The 23,712-nt window shown below is 35.3% G+C and overlaps 1 protein-coding gene across 1 annotated transcript; it reads left to right on the forward strand.

Annotated features, from left to right (window-relative positions):
• The first annotated feature begins 9,052 nt into the window (after positions 1-9,052).
• On the forward strand, positions 9,053-10,905 carry LOC131437517 (26S proteasome non-ATPase regulatory subunit 12). The gene is made up of 4 exons (XM_058606916.1): positions 9,053-9,206; positions 9,306-10,009; positions 10,070-10,284; positions 10,345-10,905. The coding sequence occupies exons 2-4, from the start codon at positions 9,314-9,316 to the stop codon at positions 10,820-10,822; spliced, it is 1,389 nt and encodes a 462-aa protein (XP_058462899.1). The 5' UTR covers positions 9,053-9,206; positions 9,306-9,313; the 3' UTR covers positions 10,823-10,905.
• The last annotated feature ends 12,807 nt before the right edge of the window (positions 10,906-23,712 follow it).

A 23,712-nucleotide genomic window follows, 5' to 3' on the forward strand; every position in this document is an offset into this window, starting at 1 on the left:
TTTCACTTCACAACTAGCCACTTTTATTCAATAAATCTCTGAAACGAATCGTTAACAAATGTTTTGAAACTCTATTTAGGCGATATGGACCGTGAACGTTCCCATCCGTTTGTCAACAGACAAACAAACAAAAAAGTTTGTTTACAAACAGTACCGCTGAATTGTCAAAATGTGTTCATCCGATTGAGGCTAGCAGTGACGGTAAAAAACCTAATGGACTTCCATGATTCGTTTCCAGAAGGCATGCACAAGTTTTAACGCCACGAAATAGTTTTACACAAAAATGACGATGAATCACAGCATTTATTTCAAGGTGATTAGTTATAATTCTTATTTTTATCCATACATTCACGATAAAAGTAAAAGCGTATGAAGTTTTTACGTTCGGTAAAAGCCCCAAACTCGTAATTAAAATCTAATGTGTTCTTACTGATTGCATTCAAAGCAGACATGATACACACATAGTCAAGAAAAATATCATCGAAACGACAGTTCATTCATAGCGAAATTCATTCCATCCGAATAAATTTAATGTTGATCGTAAAGCTGGTTTCAAAATTTTCTTGAATTTGAAGTTTTAACGCAGGTTCATGCTGATTCTTCACTTTGCTTTATAAACCTTATGGAGAATGGTCTGCTTGGCAGGAACATGCTCTTATAGAGGTTTTCAGTAGGCTTTCGTGGAGTTTAAAGTTTTAATGCAAGATTTATTATGTAGCATTGAAGACAGCTACAAGTATTTATTATTATTAAAAATGTTACTTGGGATCGTTGCCATCGACTTCTAAATCGGTGCATCATCTTGGTGAAACATTGTTTTTTCCTCGACATATGAGATTGTTTTTCCTTGATTTTTTGCATTCAAACGATCTAACAATGTTATGTAGCTTTCACTATTGATGTGTATTTCCTATACCATGTGAATACCAACAACCAACCACCGTTATAGCATAATATAAAAAAGCACAATCATACCCTCTTAAAAAAAACGTTCAACGGTGGTCCTTCGTTGGTCCAATACGTTGGATCATTGGTTCAATGAAAGTCCAATCAATCGTTCAACGGGAGGCCAACACGGAACCTTTGTTTGCCGATTTTGAAACAGACCGTTGCACCGAATGCAATTTTTTTCGTTCAACAAACCCGGCAGACAAAGGTCCATTGTTGAGCCATTTTTTACATGAGGAGTTGGAGCCCCGTTGAACTAGTTTTATTGCAGAATTTCTGAAGTTTCTTCCACTTATTTTTTTAAACTAACACTACATACCTGCACAATACTTCTACTTCACGTAGAATAACAACAAATTTTCTTTCTATGTAAAGGTAACACTTAATTTTCACACTATTTTTGAAAAAGAAAAAAACAACAACAAACCGTTCCAGCAAATTGAACGAATATTTCATGCAATATGTCGTTCAACAAGCGCTCAAAGACCAACAAAATAGAACGGCCTGCTGAGAGGGTATTACCACAACTAGCAGCAGTGGTGCTAGATATATTAAGGAGTGAGCCATTGCACTACGGTCCGAAACGGGAAATTAGCGTGACAAAAATATTTTCACTATTAAATATTAGTTTTTTGTAATTGGTGTCTTAACAAAAGTTGTTTGTAATCAAATGGTGCTCCTTTTGATGAAAAAAGTTACTAGGGTGGTCCTTATTTAGATTGAAATGTGATATCTAACTTTCTTAATTGAACTCAAAAATGATTTTGTTGTACAATAAAGTTGTAGGAAATTTTATTTTGAGCTACTTTGTTGAAAAAAGCACCTCTTTAGCTCTTCATTTGATCGAGTTACATCAATTTTCCCGAGTAAAAGTAGGGTAACTTCTGAAAAATCACTTTTTTTGTTCTAATTTTTTTGTGAAACGTTCTATGGAAAAATTGTCTTCAGAAGAGTTGTTAAACTAATCATTGCGCATAATTTTGTTCAACCAAGCTTTTTCATATGAGCTACCAGTAAAAAGTTATGATTGTTTTTTCATAAAAACTAGTCATGCTTCAAATATCAATATTCATTAGATGCCAGATCGATAAAAATGTATCCTATGCGGTTCCTGAAAGGTCATAATATAAGTAAAAATTCAAGAGAAAATTGGAAGGGTGTTATTTTTTTAACTTATTTAAATTAGTTTTAAAAATACCTTTAAAAAACTCAAAAACATTGTATAACTCTTAAACGCCTTAATGTATCAACATACTTCCTTCAGCAAAATAATAGTATCAAATTAGTTCTACAAATGTTCCATACATAGTCTGTTTGAGAAATGAGACACACAAAAACTACAGCTGGAAATAGATTTGTAGTAAGTCCAAGCACCTCCTGGAAACCCAAAAAATCATTAGTTTGTTAAAATGAGTAGAATGTATTTATTCGAACCAAAACTCATTGTGCGTCGTTTTCCGGTTTTTATAGACTATTTGGTACACAAGTGGATGAGAAAAAAGGGCCAGTGTCATAGGAGCCACCCTACTTTTACTCGGGAAAATTCATGTAACTCGATCAAATGAAGAGCTAGAGAGGTGCTTTTTTCAACAAAGTAGTTCAAAATAAAATTTCCTACAACTTTATTGTACAACAAAATCATTTTTGAGTTCAATTAAGAAAGTTAGATATCACATTTCAATCTATATAAGGACCACCCTAGTAACATTTTCATCAAAAGGAGCACCATTTGATTACAAACAACTTTTGTGAAGACACCAATTACAAAAAACTAATATTTAATTGTGAACATATTTTTGTCACGCTAATTTCCCGTTTCGGACCACTGTGCATTGTTCGGAACTTGAGACGTTTTTCTTTAATAACTTTTTCTACATATGTCGGATTGTTTTGCTGTCTTCTAAAGTTTTCCTGCTCGATAAATTTTCTACGAAAAAAACACATGCACTGATTTTTAGAGTTCATAGGTTGTTCTTCAGCCGATTTTTTTGTTAAAAGTGAATTTCTTCATATTAAATCCCATACAAATATAGTTTCTCCGATCGAGCTAAAATTTTGCATGATGCTTATAGCACCCAAAAGGAACACGTGGGTGGAGTTGATATCAATATTTGTCCCATCCTAACCAACATACTGTTGCGCCTTCACCGACTGCAGTCCACTCAAATGATGATCGTTTTGATTCCGGAGTGAAGTGATGGATCCATGTTCCATCCATTGACACATATAGATACGAGAAATCTGATTTATTACATGTAAACATGGCTACACACTGTTTTGAATCATCAACACGTTGTTGTTTTCGATTAAACTATGAGTACTCTTTGAAAAGAGTTTTCTCTTGATCGAATGTTCATTAACAACACACTGCTCTGTGATATCTTTACGGACTCGGCTATCTCACGCAATTTTAATTTGCGATTAGATATATCCAATTTGTGAGCATTTTTTGTTTCCTGAAGTAACCACCTCAATTGGACGACCTGAACGGTCACCATCATCGCTGATTGCAAGATCTAACTCCCTACTATGAATGCAGGTTCCTGAAGCCAACGCTTTTTGTTGTGGGGGCGTTGTTGTGAACATTGTATTAAGCAACGTTCATACCATTCTGATGCGCAAAGTATATGATCATAGAAATAAATTGCTATCTGATACTGAAAACCTGGAACAGAGGACATGAGAATCGAAGTGTTTCCATATTAATTTTGAAATGTAAATACAACTGAAACCCATTGAAATTTCGTTGTGTTTAACATAAATGCGCAAAGTATATGATCATAGAAATAAATTGCTATCTGATACTGAAAACCTGGAACAGAGGACATGAGAATCGAAGTGTTTCCATATTAATTTTGAAATGTAAATACAACTGAAACCCATTGAAATTTCGTTGTGTTTAACATAAATAACATTTTAGCTTTGTGTTTGCTACAGAACTGTTAAATTAACTTTCTTTCGAATATGAAATGGAATTTTATTTAGTATAGTTTAAATATATTCTTACGAAACAAATTTCCTTTGCTGGGGCAACCGCATGAAAAAATATATGGACACTGCTTAAACACAGTGAAATGGAACCAAAGAACCAGAACTTTCGGCTTCAAGCCAATTGTATGCAGATTACAATCGTGCCACCGGGATAGCACGACCACATTTAAATGCAGCAAATCAATTATAAATTGTGGCCCTTACACGTGACAATATTATTGTCAATCTAAAGTATTGTCAATATCATCAATCCAATCGGCTTGATAACTTGAGTCCGAGTTTTTCGAAAAATTCAAGCGTTTGGAGCATTAAATATTGCAACTGAATATTGATACATTGAGATAAAAGGTAATTGTACATATTTAATTGTTTTCTCTCTGGGGAGAAAGTATTGTAGGATTGATAAGCAGTTTTGACCTTTTGACAATATTTTCTTCAATATAATGAAGTTTCCACTACACGATCAAAAGTATTGTCAATACTCCTTGTATTGACAATAATATTGTCTCGTGTAAGGGCCGCTAATGGTCCGTTTTGATGGAGCAGAGTCCGGATAACACTTTTGCAGCCATTGCTGAGTTTGTACAGTATTTTTTTTCAACAAGAAGCAATGATAAATTCGATGGTCCCACGACAAAAGGGCCTAATCGCAAATGAGAGCCTCTTTTTGTTTACTTTCTCTTTTGATTATTACGGAGCCATTATTCCAAATTCTCTAAAGTTTCCAATATAAATCGAAAGCTTGTAGTTTTACTTAGAAAGTTTCGCGAAGAGTAAAGCGTCAAATATAAAATCAGTTCGGTAAATCGTGAAAGAAAAAGTAAACAAAGAGAAAATGACATTTGCAGTTAGGCCCTTTTGTCGTGGGACGGTCGAATTAACACACGAAATTGTTTTGAATCCATTATTTTAAAAAGGTCAAAAGTTGCTTCACTTATATGGCTGTCATTTTTTTCTGTCGTGAAATTACAAGCATAATCTTTTGAAAGTTGACACTTCATAAACGTCATATGGATAACATTGTCGAAAAACTGAATTTACGGTAGCGACACCTGCCAATAAAAAATGGAATCAAGAAATGGAGGATTTGCAACTAAGAAAAGGCGGATTTGCAACGATTTTTTTCGTTTATTCTAAAGTACAAATCGATTTTAGCAATGAAAGTAAAAGCAAGTCGGAGTAGAATAAAATCGATTTCAAAATGATTACTACTATTTTTTTATTGTAAACCACGATTAAACATGCAAAATCTTCAGAAATGTGTGAAATTGGGTAAGGTTAGGTTTTTTTCTGACCAAGAATTTTTTAAACAGAAACCAGTGTTATGTTGATTTATCGAGTATTAGAATGTTCAGCGATAGAGTACCACTCATTTTGAATACTTTATTTGTTATTTCCGGCATTTCAAATATGATATTGAACCAAGTATAATGCTCAACTCTAAATAAACGTTAGTTTTCGCACAATAAATTAAGATCAACATTACCACCTCAAGGTAATAACTGTTTTCTTTCACTTCTATTATGATTTTTCAAATGAATTTGCCAGGTTTTAAAAGAAATCTTAAAAAAGTATTTTTGCGACGCTTTTCTATGCTTATCGACGCTTTTCAACAAGGGGCTAATGCAAGTATACTATTACAGAGTTCTCGAGTACACGATTACTGAGCAATTTTTTTTATTTGATTTATATAGGACTTGAGTAATCTTGAGTTTATCTTTGGTATAATCTCTAAACAAGCAGCGCCTCTACATTTCATTTTAGCATCATTGTGACAATCATATTTAGAAATTTTCTCGGCTATCAGGGTCCGTAGTAAAAAGCTGATTCATTTCACCACATTCTCTAATCGTCCATCAGACAAGGGTCCTAAAAAGTAATTTAGACAATTTCAAATAATCGGTATGTATCACCTAACCAGACCATCAAAACGGAACGTGAAATTAAAACACAGTATTGTAACCAGAGATGGCATTTCACCAGAGAGATACACGCTAGAGTCAGATTTTTGCCATACCGAGGATGAAAAAAACGAAGCACCGCACAAAGCGGAAAGCGCACTTCTTCTCAGTGTCGAATAGACATCATTTGAGTGTGTGCTTGTGGTTAAAGCAGCTGGCGCGAGTGAAACACATTCTCTTCGCATGAATCGCTCACACGCGCTCTCATCTAAATACACCCAAGTGACCACTGGCGCGTGATGTTGAGCGAACACTTCTGTGAACTTCAATTAATAGAGAGTAGATCTGGCCTTGCTATGAAAAATTTGCAAGGAAAACCGAAAATTTTACGATAAATTGTTTTATTTTGCTGATTTTGCGTGTCCACGCTTCATCTACGCAAACCATACAGCAGAGTGCTCACCGGCGTGTACACCTCTGTGAAAGTATCTGCATCCACCTCAGAAAATTTATTAGCTAATGCTCTAGCACTTTGGTGCGATTCAGTGGAAGAGGTAAAAGGAAATAAACAAACGCACTCATGATGCGTGTACACTTTACACAACAGTGGTGTATAAATGTGAAAGAGAAGAGCTCTCGTTGAAGTTGTCAGTGCGAGGGGAGAAATTTTGCTTGCTCTTCGTCACACAGAGGAGATAGACATCTCTGATTGTAACAAACTAAATCACAAGTTTTTTTTACGAGGAGTCCTTTTATATTCCAAGACATAATAAAATTTATCGCACAAAGTAAACAGCCGAAACATGATTTCGGAATGATGAATTTAATTGATTTTGATTATGTTGCTAATGAATGGTAAAATTTATATTGCATTCTTTAAACTTAACCTACCTACTTAAACCTTACTTAAATTAAACTGCAAGTCAATAGGAAAAGGGACACTAAAACGAGAGTTTTTTTATAATCATTAAACTCCACATACTCTTACAATTATCTATGCTAAAACAGTCTCGATCATTACATAAACGATAATATGAATATGTATCAACATTGCTTTTATCGTTTCGAGATGCTATCAATGCGAAATGTGTTAAAACTACACACTCAAATTTTATTGCTTGATCTTTGCGAATAAATTGCCGAGATTTTCAAAGCCGAGCGCTCGATAACAGTCTCGGCAAAATGTATAATTATTGTGAATTCGACAATCCCGAATATGATATTATTAATACTTATTTAAATTCAACATAAAAAAGAAAAGCAAACATAAAAGAAATATAACAAATAAAATTTATTTTGTTTCAAGTGTCTAGCAAACGAATTTTTTAATTTCGGTAAATTGGTTGTTTACTGAGAAGCTGAACCATTATGCAAAACTTCGATAATATTTTCGTTTTACCAAAATATTTCGGAAAAGAGCATTTGGAATACTGAACAATCAGTGAAATTTCGCGATGCCGATCTCTTACAAATACCGAGATCTCTTACGACATTTTATTATGCCGAGCTCGAGAATCGGTTTCAAGTGTGTACAATAATACACCGTTTGGGGAATTAAAACTATATTTCTTCCTAGTTGCATTTGCAACAACGCCTCAAATTGTACCCATCAGTGTGAGGTGCGTTACGTTAAAACTTCAACAAAATTGATCCGAGAACTATTTTCCATCAAACGAGAAAACACTGACTGAACCTATCGACACGAATCGTCTTAAGATGTTGAACATAAAAGTGCATGAACTTTTATAATTTTTTATGTGCCCTAGCGCAAAATTTGGCTAACCCCTAAATGACCATTAATAATTATTGAAGATTTTTTTTAGTGAAATCTACAATAAAAGCTTATTTTTTGTTTTGCTTTAGCGCTAAATATTTAACATTCATACAGTTATTAACCTTTACAAGCCACCTGATTAATTTGATTGGATCAGAATTCAATTGGATTTGTATTTCTGAACTGTAAAATCAATAAAATTGACTATTTTGACTAGCGTTTCAAAGAAGTGTCCGTTTAAACTTTCTATATAGCGAATAGCAAAATCGAACATGACGTTATTTCATCAAAAGCTAGAAAATTAAATTAAAAGAAAAATGTTATGTTGTTGTTGGCTTCCGACGATTGCTGAATTGAAGTAATCCGCAACGTTAGACTAAACTGAGTATGTGAAGGTTTTTTAATTTTCCCCAAACAAAACAATGAAAGTAAATTTAGTTTATGCTCAGTTGAAAGTGCTGAATCTCGACAAAAATACCAAGATTTGCTGAGCCGAATGCTCGGCAAAATGTAAAATTACTCAGATTCTCGATAATCCTGAGTTTAGTAACTGTAAATTATTGCCGAGCAAAAACGTAACGAGAAATGGCGTCATTGTGCAGATTTGCTATTTTCGGTAATTTTTTTGTTTGCTGACAAGTTCAGCAAAATATAATGCGTTTACCGAAATATCAGAACATTATTTTAACTATTTTTGGAAAAGAGCATTTGGACTACTGAACTAACAGAAAAATCTCCTTGTTTGTGATCAAATTTATCATTATAAATTCATTATGCCGAGCTTGCAAATCGGGTTTGAATCAATGTGATATAAACGGGTGGGGCAGACCACATGGCATGCTTGCGTTGGTAATCAAAAATTTGTAAATAGTTCGGTATGACGACATACATTAAAAATAAACATGCTTTGATTCAATTCCAACTAGACCGAACGATGTGACGAAAGCAAGCACGTGGTTTTTAGTTTTACTTGGCTTGCTGAAGCAAAGTTAGTTTCACTAACACAAAAGAGTTGTGTTTGCCCCACCTGTTTCTACCACATGGGGTTTGGATATGTGCTTGAAATATGGACAAACATATTTTTTTATCGTTTATTTATACCCGGCTTTAACCTAATTTTGGTCGTTCGCTGGACAAACATATTAATATGTGCTAACGGTGGCAAAAAATAAATATTTCCACCATGGGAAGAAACGATAAAAGAATTTGCAATATGAACACGTTCATTCAACTTTAATATTAATTTATCAATTAGCAATTTATGTTGTAAATAAGATGTGTTCCAAAGTCCGTAATCAATCAACAAATATCCTTTCGGTAATATTTTTATAACACAAATAAATTAATCAACTTTTTTCCGTGTATCTTATTTATACCAGTTTTGGCTGCGTGAGTTGGTGTCATGCGCAGCAGTGCCAACATTACGAACTTATAACGATGACATTTTTTCTCGGGATCACTTATGTCAAATAATTGCCGATTCGGAATTCGCTTGCTCATGTTTGGTTTCGTTTTACTTGAAGGTATATAATCGAATTTGTTTGATCCTGGTTCCAGCACGCTAATACTCGCCAAAAATCTAATACCTTAAGGTAAGTAATATTACTTTCTCAATTTGCAATATTGACAATCATTGGCTGTTGGTTAATAAAAATTAAATCTATCATTGTTTTTGCAAATTCACGACACAGATTCCGTCATGGATCAGAACATGGACATAAACGCTTTCGAGGGTCGCATCGTCAAGATGGAGGTGGACTACAGTGTCACTTGTGACGAAAAGATTCCTCTGTGCAAAGAGATGGCCAAAAATGAGAATAAGTTCAATGAGGCTCTGGAAATTCTGCTACAGTTGGAAAAACAAACCCGTATCGGAGCTGATATGGTGTCTAGTTCGCGAGTTCTAATTGCCATCGTTCAAATATGCTTCGAGGCAAACAATTGGAACTATCTCAACGAGTACATAACAATCCTAGTGAAAAGGCGCTCACAATCGAAACAAGCAGTGGCGAAAATGATTCAGGAATGCTGCACCTACGTTGATAAGACTCCAGACAAGGAAACAAAATTGAAACTTATTGATACGTTACGTACCGTCACGGAAGGTAAGATTTACGTGGAAGTGGAGCGTGCCCGTCTGACCAAAATGTTAGCCGACATCAAAGAAACGGATGGTGATGTCACCGGGGCTGCTTCGATCATGGAAGAGCTGCAGGTCGAAACCTATGGTTCAATGGATAAGCGTGAGAAGGTTGAGCTTATATTGGAACAGATGAGACTGTGCCTGGCAAAGCAAGACTTGGTTCGTACACAGATCATCGCTAAGAAAATCAGCATCAAATTTTTCAATGATGCTGCACAACAGGATTTAAAGTTGAAGTATTACGACTTAATGGTAAGTTAGTATGCCTTATTTTAAAATATCAACGATTCAGTGAAAAGGTTTTTTCTGTAGATTCGCTTGGATAAAGAATCGAATTTTATCAAAACTTCACGACACTATCTGGCTATTGTCGATTCAGAAATGATTGCAAAGGACACTGAACACAGACAGAGGATGATGATCTATGCAGTTCTCTATTGCATTCTGGCCCCGTACGACAACGAACAAGTGGATATGATGCATAATTTATCGAAAAATAAGTTACTTGAGGAACTACCCGTTTACAAGTGCGTATTTGAATGTTATCCCAAAAAAAACTTTTGATTACCCTGCGAATATTTTTTTAGGGAACTGTTGAGACTATTCATGTGCAAAGAACTGATTAATTTTGATGCCCTTTGTACCGTATACGGTGCAGAACTGAACACGTTCGACATCTTCAACCAGGAAACAACTCATGGTAAAAAGTGCTGGGCCGAACTGAAGAATCGACTGATCGAGCACAACGTGCGGATTATTTCCAACTACTACACTCGTATCAATTTGAAACGCATGGCCGAGCTTTTGGATCTCAGTGAGCATGAGTGCGAAGAATATCTCTCTCGAATGGTGAACTCGAGTACGTTAAAAGTGAAAACCGACCGGCCGGCTGGAATTATTCACTTCTCGAGCAAGAAGGTAGCATCGGAAATTCTGAATGATTGGGCTTTCGGACTGAACGAGCTCATGAATCTGGTAAACAAAACGTGTCATCTAATCAACAAAGAGGAGTGCATCAACAACGTAATGCCGGCACCAAGTGTTACGAATGTGGCCTCGTCATAGATCGACTTATTAGACGTTGTATCGAGAACTCCGATTGTATTAGAACAGTTTTCTTTTTCAATAAATCAAAAACGAAATTGATACCAATATCTTTTCAAATATGCATTCAGTGATCGTTGGTCGCCTTTCTACTTCAAATTTCTTGAAAATTAAAAAAATACATATTCCAAATGTCATTACGCCCCAATGCCAGCGCAGTTAAATAGTTATATTTGCATTTAGCATAATTTCTTTCAGTGGCGTATCTAAGAGGAAGGGGGGAGTGGCGCCCGGTCGCAACGGTTACAGGGGGGCAGCAAACCAATCCTTTTTGTTTTGCTCGTTCAAGTCATCTTTCCGGAGATGGAGTCCAGCTTTTTTTTGTCAAACATACGGCCTCGCCAAAATCTCATTTTGCCCCGGGCGCCAAATTTCCTCGGTACGCCACTGATTTCTTTTATTATAGCAGAGGTCTGAGTGACAACAGGCTTAGTCGTCCGATTCCAATCCGATCGAAAACCTATTAGGAAAGAGTCATACTATTTAGACTAATACGAATCAACTATGGAACGACGCCCTTGGTCTGAAATGTCTACCACGAAACCTTAGTGGAGAAAGTAACCTCTATGCGTTGGCGATGTACAGCTGAGCCAAAAAATAAAATTCATCATAAAGTTCTAATGAAGATTATTTAATTGCATAATTTATGGAAGTTTTAAAATAGAATTCTGGAAATTACAACAAGAAAATCTGGCAGCCCCAGCAGTGTTTTACACATATTTCAAATATTATTGAAAAAATAGAACGGCAGCGTATGCCAGTTTTAAATATGACAGAAGAACTGTTCGAATAAATAAAACTAAAACGGCTTGTTTGTTCCAGTTCCAGTTCTATTATAGATCTCTCATATAAAACTTCTAGCTGCTGAATAATGAACTAACTATTCTTAAGTACGATTCAGACCGTCCGGCTTCTTCCGTCACCGTCACCGGAACGTCAACGTCCGTCACCGTCATTCTAATTCACACGATCCGGTTTCCTATCCGTGTCCGTCATGTCATTTTCTTACACGCAGAATTTTAAGAACTTAGTTTCGCACAATTTTATTCCACTAATACAAAATCTGGGAGCTTTTGAAGCCAATCAATCTGTTGTTTTCCTACCTTTTAATCGAATAAATAACTTTCAAAACTAGCTAGAAAGAGGAAAAAACAAAACAATGAGTTCCACTCACCAACGTAACGTACTTTGCAAATCTACTGATAAATTTAATCACCTATATGTGGTATATTTTGTTTAAGAGTGGGATCTTGACACCGAATACATACATAACAAACGTCAGCTCAATACCGTAATCATATGAATCGTGCATGTGTGCGATAATCACAGTCCGTCAAATATTCTTTCGGAGAAATGTTGACGGAGCTTGCCGTTGACGGATGTTGACGTTCCGGATCTCTGCTGGATCGTGTGAATGCGCAAAGGGAAAACTCGTTTGACTAATTTTGACGGAGGCTGACGTTCCGGTGACGGTGACGGAAGAAGCCGGATCGTCTGAATCGTACATTAATCTTCACTTCTGATGGTGTCACCAAAGATAAATAATAAAGACATGTACGTACTTATAAATTTCTAAAAAAAATGTGGTTCGTTCCCGGTACCTTCTGAAATGACCGCACTCACCGCTTGGTGGAGCGCGAGATTAATTGCATTGTTATCATTTCAACCAAAGTGTGCCATAAAATCTCAATATATACAAATTAGGTTTTTTGAATACGGTTCGTTTTTGATATTTATTAAATAAAAGTGACTAGTTGCAAAGTGTAAAGATGATTGTTTTAGATATGCTCTTCGATTTTTGTTTAAGCTTGTTTGTAAACAGTACCGCTGAACCGACGACACGACCAGGCACTCCGAAGAAAAATCTGAACAAAAAGTGTTCGTGAGTGATTTACCGCCAGTTACCATAAATATAGCAACACCTCGATAATCATGAAAATAATCTTCTTGAGCAACACTGTTTAAGTTGCTATGAACTAGTTACCAAGGAGCGCTATAATAAATAAATAAATCATTTGAGAAAGTTTTAAAACTTTTATATAAATTAAAATTTTGTTTCAACTTCCTTTTTAGATTTGCGCCAAACACAATAGTACAATAACCAAATCTGGTACTAGAAGTAAAGTTTGCGACAGAAAGGCGTCATCCTATATCATCCACAGCTACCCATTAGCTCTAACTGCAGTGTAGTCATTTAACTCATCCATGATGATGCTCTTCCTTTTTAGAAATATCCATTCGAGTTTCCGAAACACATCACTTTTGCTTAACATACTGTTAACCAACCCGGAAGTTAGTACCAGTCTTCATGAAATGAAAATGAGACTTCATTGTTAAATTGTATTTTACACTCTTTACATTCGACTACTTCAATATGTTCCAGCAGCCTTACGGTAGACCGTAGTTACAGTCTCTTTTCTGTTTGAGACACAAATAATCAAATTGTTTGAAGGAGACTTGTTGGTACTGGAGGCTTTCGATGTGCACTTCAAAACCTATAATTGCGATCAGATTTAATATACTGAGAAATTTGATTCCCGTGCTGTTCAAGTGCATTTCATATTCATCAAAGTATACACGCACTTTGCGAAGACCTCGAATCACTGAGAGTAGAAGTAGAGGAGGAGTTTCCAAAATATGACAGCGCATTGTTTCACAACATGTATGCTGATTAGCAACGAGGGTTGAACGATTTGGAACAAGGGGCGAATTGAAATGGTTTTACTTTAGAATGTCATTAGAAAATAACAAATATGCTTTCAATAAATTCTGATGATCGGACTGATAAAAAGTTTCGCAATGACGGATTGAATGACTGCAAAACTTAACACCATTTAAAAACTCATTTACATAGCAGATAGTCTGGAAGTCATTTTTAATATGTTCGAGCACCAGCAAAACTTAACGAAGACTTCTATCCGATTAAACTACATGATAATTTCACTCGAGGCAGTTAGTTTTGTTTACATTTCTCAAGTCTCCAATATGCAGTAACCAAGGTTATGGTAACTGTTATTTAAAATCAATAATCTATCAACTTGTGTTGCCAGTTTCAATAGTTTTTCGGGCGATTTCGTTTTGACATTACCAGTTACTGAGGGGTAGTTAAATTTGCGATACAGTTTCGATAAACGAGTGGCAGGTCGTGTCGTCGGCTGAACTGTCAAGGATGAATACTTGTTCATTTGTGTCGTCACGATAAAAAACCTAATTATCGTGACGACACAGGTTTTTTATCGTGACGACACAAATGAACAAGTATTCATCCTTGACAGTTCAGCGGTACTGTTTACAAACAAGCTTAAACAAAAATCGAACACCAAATCTAAAACAATCATCTTTACACTTTGCAACTAGTCACTTTTTTTAATAAATATCAAAAACGAACCGTATTCAATCGTGAACAAATGTTTTAAAACTTTATTTAGGCGATACGGACCGTAAATGGTCTCATCCAATTTGTCAATAAACAAACAAAAGAAAATTTCTGTTTACAAACAGTACTGCTGAATTGTCAAAATGTGTTCATCCAATTGAGGTTAGCAGTGACGGTAAAAAACCTAATGAGCTAACGAATCGAAAGGGTTCTCACGGTTTGACATTTGCATTATGAATGTGATGATGGGAACTCAGCAGTGCAACCAATTCATCACCATTGGTGCCAGTTTCACGGAGGACCGTAGATGTGCGCCAAAAAAAGATCGTGACTGTCATGTCTGGAAATTCGTTTGTGGTGTCACCTCGCTTGAGATGACACCGATTGATGGCACAGCGACTCAGCTATATTACCAGCAGAGATGCCAGATATTTTCATAGAAAATCTGTGTTGATTCGTATAAAATATCTGTATTTATCTGTATTCGCTAGTAAAATGAAATTTCTAAAATACAATTATGTTAAAAGGTGTTATTCCAATAGATTATGGTTATAGAGTGGTAGATTAAATTTCATATCTTATATTATATTCATCGACGAAATTTTATAGTTTTTTCCTATCAACAACAATTGAATTATGGTGCCATATACTTGTCTAATTTGAAAATGTTTACTTCATAAGTTGAGATGGATTTCCAAAACCCAATATGCAACGTCAAGTCAGGTAATACAACTGTCAGTCTGACAATAATGTTTCATGATGCCAAGACTTGTCTAACTTTTAAGTACAATTTAATTACAAATTTTAATATAAATGGATTTCAGTGTGCTTTATTAAATATCTGCACAAAAAATATATTTTTTAAAAAGTGATTTGTACGTTGATTCCTAAACGTTTATCTCGTCATTGTAGTCAAATACTAAAAGATAGCTCAAATACTAATAGATAGTTTAATTTTTTCCTTAATACTTTTGGTGAAATCTGTATAAATCTGTATTAAATTTAAGAAATCTGTAAGAAATCTGTACTCTGTATTAAATCTGTATGCGCATGTAAAAATCTGTATAATACAGGAAAATCTGTATAAATGGTATCTCTGATTACCAGTTAATTTTCGTTTCTCGATTAATTTTTCAAAAGGGCGTATAAGCAAGTGACAGTTTCTCTTTGTTTACTTTCTCTTCTATTAATTACCAAGCGGTTTCCACGTTTATCACTCAACTCTGTGCATAGAATGATACCCGTAACTTTCGACTTTTCGAGGTATGTGACAACGTGGAGTCGCCAAAGTACGGATGAAAATCTTTTCATTCTCGCGAAACACTCAAATTTTCACTGCACTAACACGATACAACGTGTTCACTCGTTGAGGGTTTCACCGGAAGTCGAAGGCTTTTGATAGAACAAGTAAACATGTTTTGGCTTTCGTATAATTTCGGGTTTTAGTTGTTTCATGCTATTAGAGTGCCTATATCCAGAGTGACAACTTCTCATCCGTAATGTTGGCAACAATTCCAAACATTTATGTACGATTCAGACGATCTGTCTCCTTCCGTCACAGTCAACCTCCGTCACCGTCAACGTCAACATTAATTACATGCGTTCTTATGGAGACATTCACATGTAACGTCACCGTCACGGAACGTCTTGACGGACGGAGCATGTGAACGTTCCGGTAAAGAAAGTATTGAACTAATTTTGACGGAAGCTGACGATCCGGTGACGGTGACGGAAGAAGGCGGACCGTCTGAATCGTACATTAATCCGAAATATTGGCAGTGTCGTTAGCTTTAGAGCATATTCAGTAGTGTTCTTGTTATAGATGCATAAATTATGTCAGTGTTAACATTCAAATCTGGATTTTATAAGAAGAAAAACTGGCATCCACAGCAGTGTTCTACTCGTGATTCAAATATAGAAAAAATAGAACGGCATCGTATGCCAAATAAAACTAGATCGGATTGCTGGGGATACGTTTGTTTTAGTTTCAGTTCTATTATAGATCTTCTATATAAAACTTCTAGCTGCTGAATTGGCTCTTACATTGTAATTGACAGGTCGTTTGCTCGTTTGGAACTAGAAGCTGTCATTCCAAACGAATAGATGTCGTCACTCTGGTTATAGGCACTCTACATGCTATTATAATTTCGAACACTGAAAAAACCATAACTTATAATTTTTACTTTAAAAACTAATATTTTTTTTTTTGCCTTTTTCATATAGCAAGGTTATGCAACCACTGTAAACACCAACTTTGAACAGAGGCCCGGAGGGCCGAGTGTCATATACCACTCGACTCAGTTCGTCGATTACGCAAAATGTTTGTGTGTGTGTGTGTAAGTAACGTTTTTTTGCTCTTCTCGTAAATGGTTGAATCTATTTTCACAAACTTAGATTCAAATGAAAGGTCTTAAGGTCCCATACAAAATTCCCGAATTTTGTTTAGAACCGACTTCGGGTTTCGGAGTTACAGGGTAAAATGTGCAAAAATACTGAAAATAAGTGTACTAACTTTTGGCAGAGAAGGCGTGACCGATTTTTACAATTCAAATAAATGGTCTTATAGTCCTTTACAACTTATCTGAATTTCATCTGGATCCGACTTCCCGTTTCGGAATTATAATATAATTATACCCAAGCTAACAGAAGTTCCACAATTACTTGAAAATTCACTTTCTTGCTGCTTAAAAGTACACACGGAACTATTGAGAACTTGAAAATACAGATCAAGTTCCGCGTGAACTTTCTAGTTCCTCAAGAAAACACGTGGCGATTTTTGACAGTTTGAAGTACAGAACAAGTTCCCCGTGAACTTTCTCGCTGCTTAAGAGTACGCGTGGTACTTTTGGCAACTTGAAAGTACAGAACAAGTTCGGCGTGAATTTTTTCGCTGTATAGAAGCTGAACAATGTTGTCTAGAAGCATCATAGAAGTTCGTTCGGTTGCGTCGCGCGAAATTTCAAGTGTGGATAATTATTTAAAAAAAAAAATGGGCTGCTTAGAATGCTATTGATGAACTTTGAGAGCTGTTTAAGCCAAATTAGTCCCTTTTATCCGAACTTTTGGTTAATTGGGTAGGATTATTACAGGATTGATTTCCAATTTCAAATAACTCACTTTTCTCTTAGCTGGCGTGACCGATTTTAACAAACTTAGATTCAAATGAATGGTCTTGTAGTCACATACAAAACTTCTAAATTTCATCCGGATTCGACTTCCGGTTCCGGAATTATAGGGTTTTATACCATCACTTATAGGGTCGAAACAAAAAACGTAAAAAAATGCTAAACCGGCCTCAAAACTACTCCTATCGGTAGCCATTATCAGAAGACGTCCAAACAAACCGGTTTCGGTTATTGTTTCAAGAATCGGAAAAAAATATTCTGAAGACTACCACAGTATTACATATGGTAGTATGATTAATATAAGAAAGCCATCATTACACCACTAAGTGGTTTAGAACAGGTTTTTGTTTTTAAGTTTGCTAATGTTGAAGTTAACCTAGCGTTTTAATTGATTTTTTTTTGCTGATTGGTTGAAGAAGAAACAAGAACAAAGAATGAAAATGTTCACTCAATTTGCGTACAATGTACAATAATTTTCAAGCAATCCTGATTTCAGAGAAGTCTTAGTTTTGAAGATTACCAAGTTGAATTCGAATTTCGATGGATGCCGCTGACTTCCGTCATCTACAGATACAGATACAGATTGTATACATATTGCCAAAACTAAGTGCAGAATTGTGCCTACTTCTCATCCTCCAACGCAATAGAACTCATGTTTTGTTACGATATTTGCTTGCTTCTGGCCTGCCGTCACTTAGTTCCGGGTGAAAATTACCTACATAATCAAAAATAGCTTAGATGACTACAAGTTTGTTTCACTCGGGCTCGATAATGAACTTCTTAAACATTCCGTGTGGAAAACTATCTAAAAGGATAAATATTACAGCTATATAAACTACTCCTATCGGTAGCCATTATCAGAAGACGTCCAAACAAACCGGTTTCAGTTATTGTTTCAAGAATCGGAAAAAAATATTCTGAAGACTACCACAGTATTACATATGGTAGTATGATTAATATAAGAAAGCCATCATTACACCACTAAGTGGTTTAGAACAGGTTTTTGTTTTTAAGTTTGCTAATGTTGAAGTTAACCTAGCGTTTTAATTGATTTTTTTTTGCTGATTGGTTGAAGAAGAAACAAGAACAAAGAATGAAAATGTTCACTCAATTTGCGTACAATGTACAATAATTTTCAAGCAATCCTGATTTCAGAGAAGTCTTAGTTTTGAAGATTACCAAGTTGAATTCGAATTTCGATGGATGCCGCTGACTTCCGTCATCTACAGATACAGATACAGATTGTATACATATTGCCAAAACTAAGTGCAGAATTGTGCCTACTTCTCATCCTCCAACGCAATAGAACTCATGTTTTGTTACGATATTTGCTTGCTTCTGGCCTGCCGTCACTTAGTTCCGGGTGAAAATTACCTACATAATCAAAAATAGCTTAGATGACTACAAGTTTGTTTCACTCGGGCTCGATAATGAACTTCTTAAACATTCCGTGTGGAAAACTATCTAAAAGGATAAATATTACAGCTATATAAACTACTCCTATCGGTAGCCATTATCAGAAGACGTCCAAACAAACCGGTTTCGGTTATTGTTTCAAGAATCGGAAAAAAATATTCTGAAGACTACCACAGTATTACATATGGTAGTATGATTAATATAAGAAAGCCATCATTACACCACTAAGTGATTTAGAACAGGTTTTTGTTTTTAAGTTTGCTAATGTTGAAGTTAACCTAGCGTTTTAATTGATTTTTTTTTGCTGATTGGTTGAAGAAGAAACAAGAACAAAGAATGAAAATGTTCACTCAATTTGCGTACAATGTACAATAATTTTCAAGCAATCCTGATTTCAGAGAAGTCTTAGTTTTGAAGATTACCAAGTTGAATTCGAATTTCGATGGATGCCGCTGACTTCCGTCATCTACAGATACAGATACAGATTGTATACATATTGCCAAAACTAAGTGCAGAATTGTGCCTACTTCTCATCCTCCAACGCAATAGAACTCATGTTTTGTTACGATATTTGCTTGCTTCTGGCCTGCCGTCACTTAGTTCCGGGTGAAAATTACCTACATAATCAAAAATAGCTTAGATGACTACAAGTTTGTTTCACTCGGGCTCGATAATGAACTTCTTAAACATTCCGTGTGGAAAACTATCTAAAAGGATAAATATTACAGCTATATAAACTACTCCTATCGGTAGCCATTATCAGAAGACGTCCAAACAAACCGGTTTCGGTTATTGTTTCAAGAATCGGAAAAAAATATTCTGAAGACTACCACAGTATTACATATGGTAGTATGATTAATATAAGAAAGCCATCATTACACCACTAAGTGGTTTAGAACAGGTTTTTGTTTTTAAGTTTGCTAATGTTGAAGTTAACCTAGCGTTTTAATTGATTTTTTTTTGCTGATTGGTTGAAGAAGAAACAAGAACAAAGAATGAAAATGTTCACTCAATTTGCGTACAATGTACAATAATTTTCAAGCAATCCTGATTTCAGAGAAGTCTTAGTTTTGAAGATTACCAAGTTGAATTCGAATTTCGATGGATGCCGCTGACTTCCGTCATCTACAGATACAGATACAGATTGTATACATATTGCCAAAACTAAGTGCAGAATTGTGCCTACTTCTCATCCTCCAACGCAATAGAACTCATGTTTTGTTACGATATTTGCTTGCTTCTGGCCTGCCGTCACTTAGTTCCGGGTGAAAATTACCTACATAATCAAAAATAGCTTAGATGACTACAAGTTTGTTTCACTCGGGCTCGATAATGAACTTCTTAAACATTCCGTGTGGAAAACTATCTAAAAGGATAAATATTACAGCTATATAAACTACTCCTATCGGTAGCCATTATCAGAAGACGTCCAAACAAACCGGTTTCGGTTATTGTTTCAAGAATCGGAAAAAAATATTCTGAAGACTACCACAGTATTACATATGGTAGTATGATTAATATAAGAAAGCCATCATTACACCACTAAGTGATTTAGAACAGGTTTTTGTTTTTAAGTTTGCTAATGTTGAAGTTAACCTAGCGTTTTAATTGATTTTTTTTTGCTGATTGGTTGAAGAAGAAACAAGAACAAAGAATGAAAATGTTCACTCAATTTGCGTACAATGTACAATAATTTTCAAGCAATCCTGATTTCAGAGAAGTCTTAGTTTTGAAGATTACCAAGTTGAATTCGAATTTCGATGGATGCCGCTGACTTCCGTCATCTACAGATACAGATTGTATACATATTGCCAAAACTAAGTGCAGAATTGTGCCTACTTCTCATCCTCCAACGCAATAGAACTCATGTTTTGTTACGATATTTGCTTGCTTCTGGCCTGCCGTCACTTAGTTCCGGGTGAAAATTACCTACATAATCAAAAATAGCTTAGATGACTACAAGTTTGTTTCACTCGGGCTCGATAATGAACTTCTTAAACATTCCGTGTGGAAAACTATCTAAAAGGATAAATATTACAGCTATATAAACTACTCCTATCGGTAGCCATTATCAGAAGACGTCCAAACAAACCGGTTTCGGTTATTGTTTCAAGAATCGGAAAAAAATATTCTGAAGACTACCACAGTATTACATATGGTAGTATGATTAATATAAGAAAGCCATCATTACACCACTAAGTGATTTAGAACAGGTTTTTGTTTTTAAGTTTGCTAATGTTGAAGTTAACCTAGCGTTTTAATTGATTTTTTTTTGCTGATTGGTTGAAGAAGAAACAAGAACAAAGAATGAAAATGTTCACTCAATTTGCGTACAATGTACAATAATTTTCAAGCAATCCTGATTTCAGAGAAGTCTTAGTTTTGAAGATTACCAAGTTGAATTCGAATTTCGATGGATGCCGCTGACTTCCGTCATCTACAGATACAGATACAGATTGTATACATATTGCCAAAACTAAGTGCAGAATTGTGCCTACTTCTCATCCTCCAACGCAATAGAACTCATGTTTTGTTACGATATTTGCTTGCTTCTGGCCTGCCGTCACTTAGTTCCGGGTGAAAATTACCTACATAATCAAAAATAGCTTAGATGACTACAAGTTTGTTTCACTCGGGCTCGATAATGAACTTCTTAAACATTCCGTGTGGAAAACTATCTAAAAGGATAAATATTACAGCTATATAAACTACTCCTATCGGTAGCCATTATCAGAAGACGTCCAAACAAACCGGTTTCGGTTATTGTTTCAAGAATCGGAAAAAAATATTCTGAAGACTACCACAGTATTACATATGGTAGTATGATTAATATAAGAAAGCCATCATTACACCACTAAGTGGTTTAGAACAGGTTTTTGTTTTTAAGTTTGCTAATGTTGAAGTTAACCTAGCGTTTTAATTAATTTTTTTTTGCTGATTGGTTGAAGAAGAAACAAGAACAAAGAATGAAAATGTTCACTCAATTTGCGTACAATGTACAATAATTTTCAAGCAATCCTGATTTCAGAGAAGTCTTAGTTTTGAAGATTACCAAGTTGAATTCGAATTTCGATGGATGCCGCTGACTTCCGTCATCTACAGATACAGATACAGATTGTATACATATTGCCAAAACTAAGTGCAGAATTGTGCCTACTTCTCATCCTCCAACGCAATAGAACTCATGTTTTGTTACGATATTTGCTTGCTTCTGGCCTGCCGTCACTTAGTTCCGGGTGAAAATTACCTACATAATCAAAAATAGCTTAGATGACTACAAGTTTGTTTCACTCGGGCTCGATAATGAACTTCTTAAACATTCCGTGTGGAAAACTATCTAAAAGGATAAATATTACAGCTATATAAACTACTCCTATCGGTAGCCATTATCAGAAGACGTCCAAACAAACCGGTTTCGGTTATTGTTTCAAGAATCGGAAAAAAATATTCTGAAGACTACCACAGTATTACATATGGTAGTATGATTAATATAAGAAAGCCATCATTACACCACTAAGTGATTTAGAACAGGTTTTTGTTTTTAAGTTTGCTAATGTTGAAGTTAACCTAGCGTTTTAATTGATTTTTTTTTGCTGATTGGTTGAAGAAGAAACAAGAACAAAGAATGAAAATGTTCACTCAATTTGCGTACAATGTACAATAATTTTCAAGCAATCCTGATTTCAGAGAAGTCTTAGTTTTGAAGATTACCAAGTTGAATTCGAATTTCGATGGATGCCGCTGACTTCCGTCATCTACAGATACAGATACAGATTGTATACATATTGCCAAAACTAAGTGCAGAATTGTGCCTACTTCTCATCCTCCAACGCAATAGAACTCATGTTTTGTTACGATATTTGCTTGCTTCTGGCCTGCCGTCACTTAGTTCCGGGTGAAAATTACCTACATAATCAAAAATAGCTTAGATGACTACAAGTTTGTTTCACTCGGGCTCGATAATGAACTTCTTAAACATTCCGTGTGGAAAACTATCTAAAAGGATAAATATTACAGCTATATAAACTACTCCTATCGGTAGCCATTATCAGAAGACGTCCAAACAAACCGGTTTCGGTTATTGTTTCAAGAATCGGAAAAAAATATTCTGAAGACTACCACAGTATTACATATGGTAGTATGATTAATATAAGAAAGCCATCATTACACCACTAAGTGATTTAGAACAGGTTTTTGTTTTTAAGTTTGCTAATGTTGAAGTTAACCTAGCGTTTTAATTGATTTTTTTTTGCTGATTGGTTGAAGAAGAAACAAGAACAAAGAATGAAAATGTTCACTCAATTTGCGTACAATGTACAATAATTTTCAAGCAATCCTGATTTCAGAGAAGTCTTAGTTTTGAAGATTACCAAGTTGAATTCGAATTTCGATGGATGCCGCTGACTTCCGTCATCTACAGATACAGATACAGATTGTATACATATTGCCAAAACTAAGTGCAGAATTGTGCCTACTTCTCATCCTCCAACGCAATAGAACTCATGTTTTGTTACGATATTTGCTTGCTTCTGGCCTGCCGTCACTTAGTTCCGGGTGAAAATTACCTACATAATCAAAAATAGCTTAGATGACTACAAGTTTGTTTCACTCGGGCTCGATAATGAACTTCTTAAACATTCCGTGTGGAAAACTATCTAAAAGGATAAATATTACAGCTATATAAACTACTCCTATCGGTAGCCATTATCAGAAGACGTCCAAACAAACCGGTTTCGGTTATTGTTTCAAGAATCGGAAAAAAATATTCTGAAGACTACCACAGTATTACATATGGTAGTATGATTAATATAAGAAAGCCATCATTACACCACTAAGTGATTTAGAACAGGTTTTTGTTTTTAAGTTTGCTAATGTTGAAGTTAACCTAGCGTTTTAATTGATTTTTTTTTGCTGATTGGTTGAAGAAGAAACAA

Source organism: Malaya genurostris, chromosome 3 (assembly GCF_030247185.1).
Source record: "Malaya genurostris strain Urasoe2022 chromosome 3, Malgen_1.1, whole genome shotgun sequence".
Taxonomy (NCBI): Eukaryota; Metazoa; Arthropoda; class Insecta; order Diptera; family Culicidae; genus Malaya; species Malaya genurostris.

What these genes read in the sequence shown, in the direction of transcription:
- LOC131437517 (XM_058606916.1), top strand. Translation starts at nt 9,314, where the DNA reads ATGGATCAGAACATGGACATAAACGCTTTCGAGGGTCGCATCGTCAAG. An exon ending in TGAAGTATTACGACTTAATG is followed by an intron (nt 10,010 to 10,069) that starts GTAAGTTAGTAT and finishes TTTTTTCTGTAG; the next exon opens with ATTCGCTTGGATAAAGAATC. An exon ending in GAGGAACTACCCGTTTACAA is followed by an intron (nt 10,285 to 10,344) that starts GTGCGTATTTGA and finishes ATATTTTTTTAG; the next exon opens with GGAACTGTTGAGACTATTCA.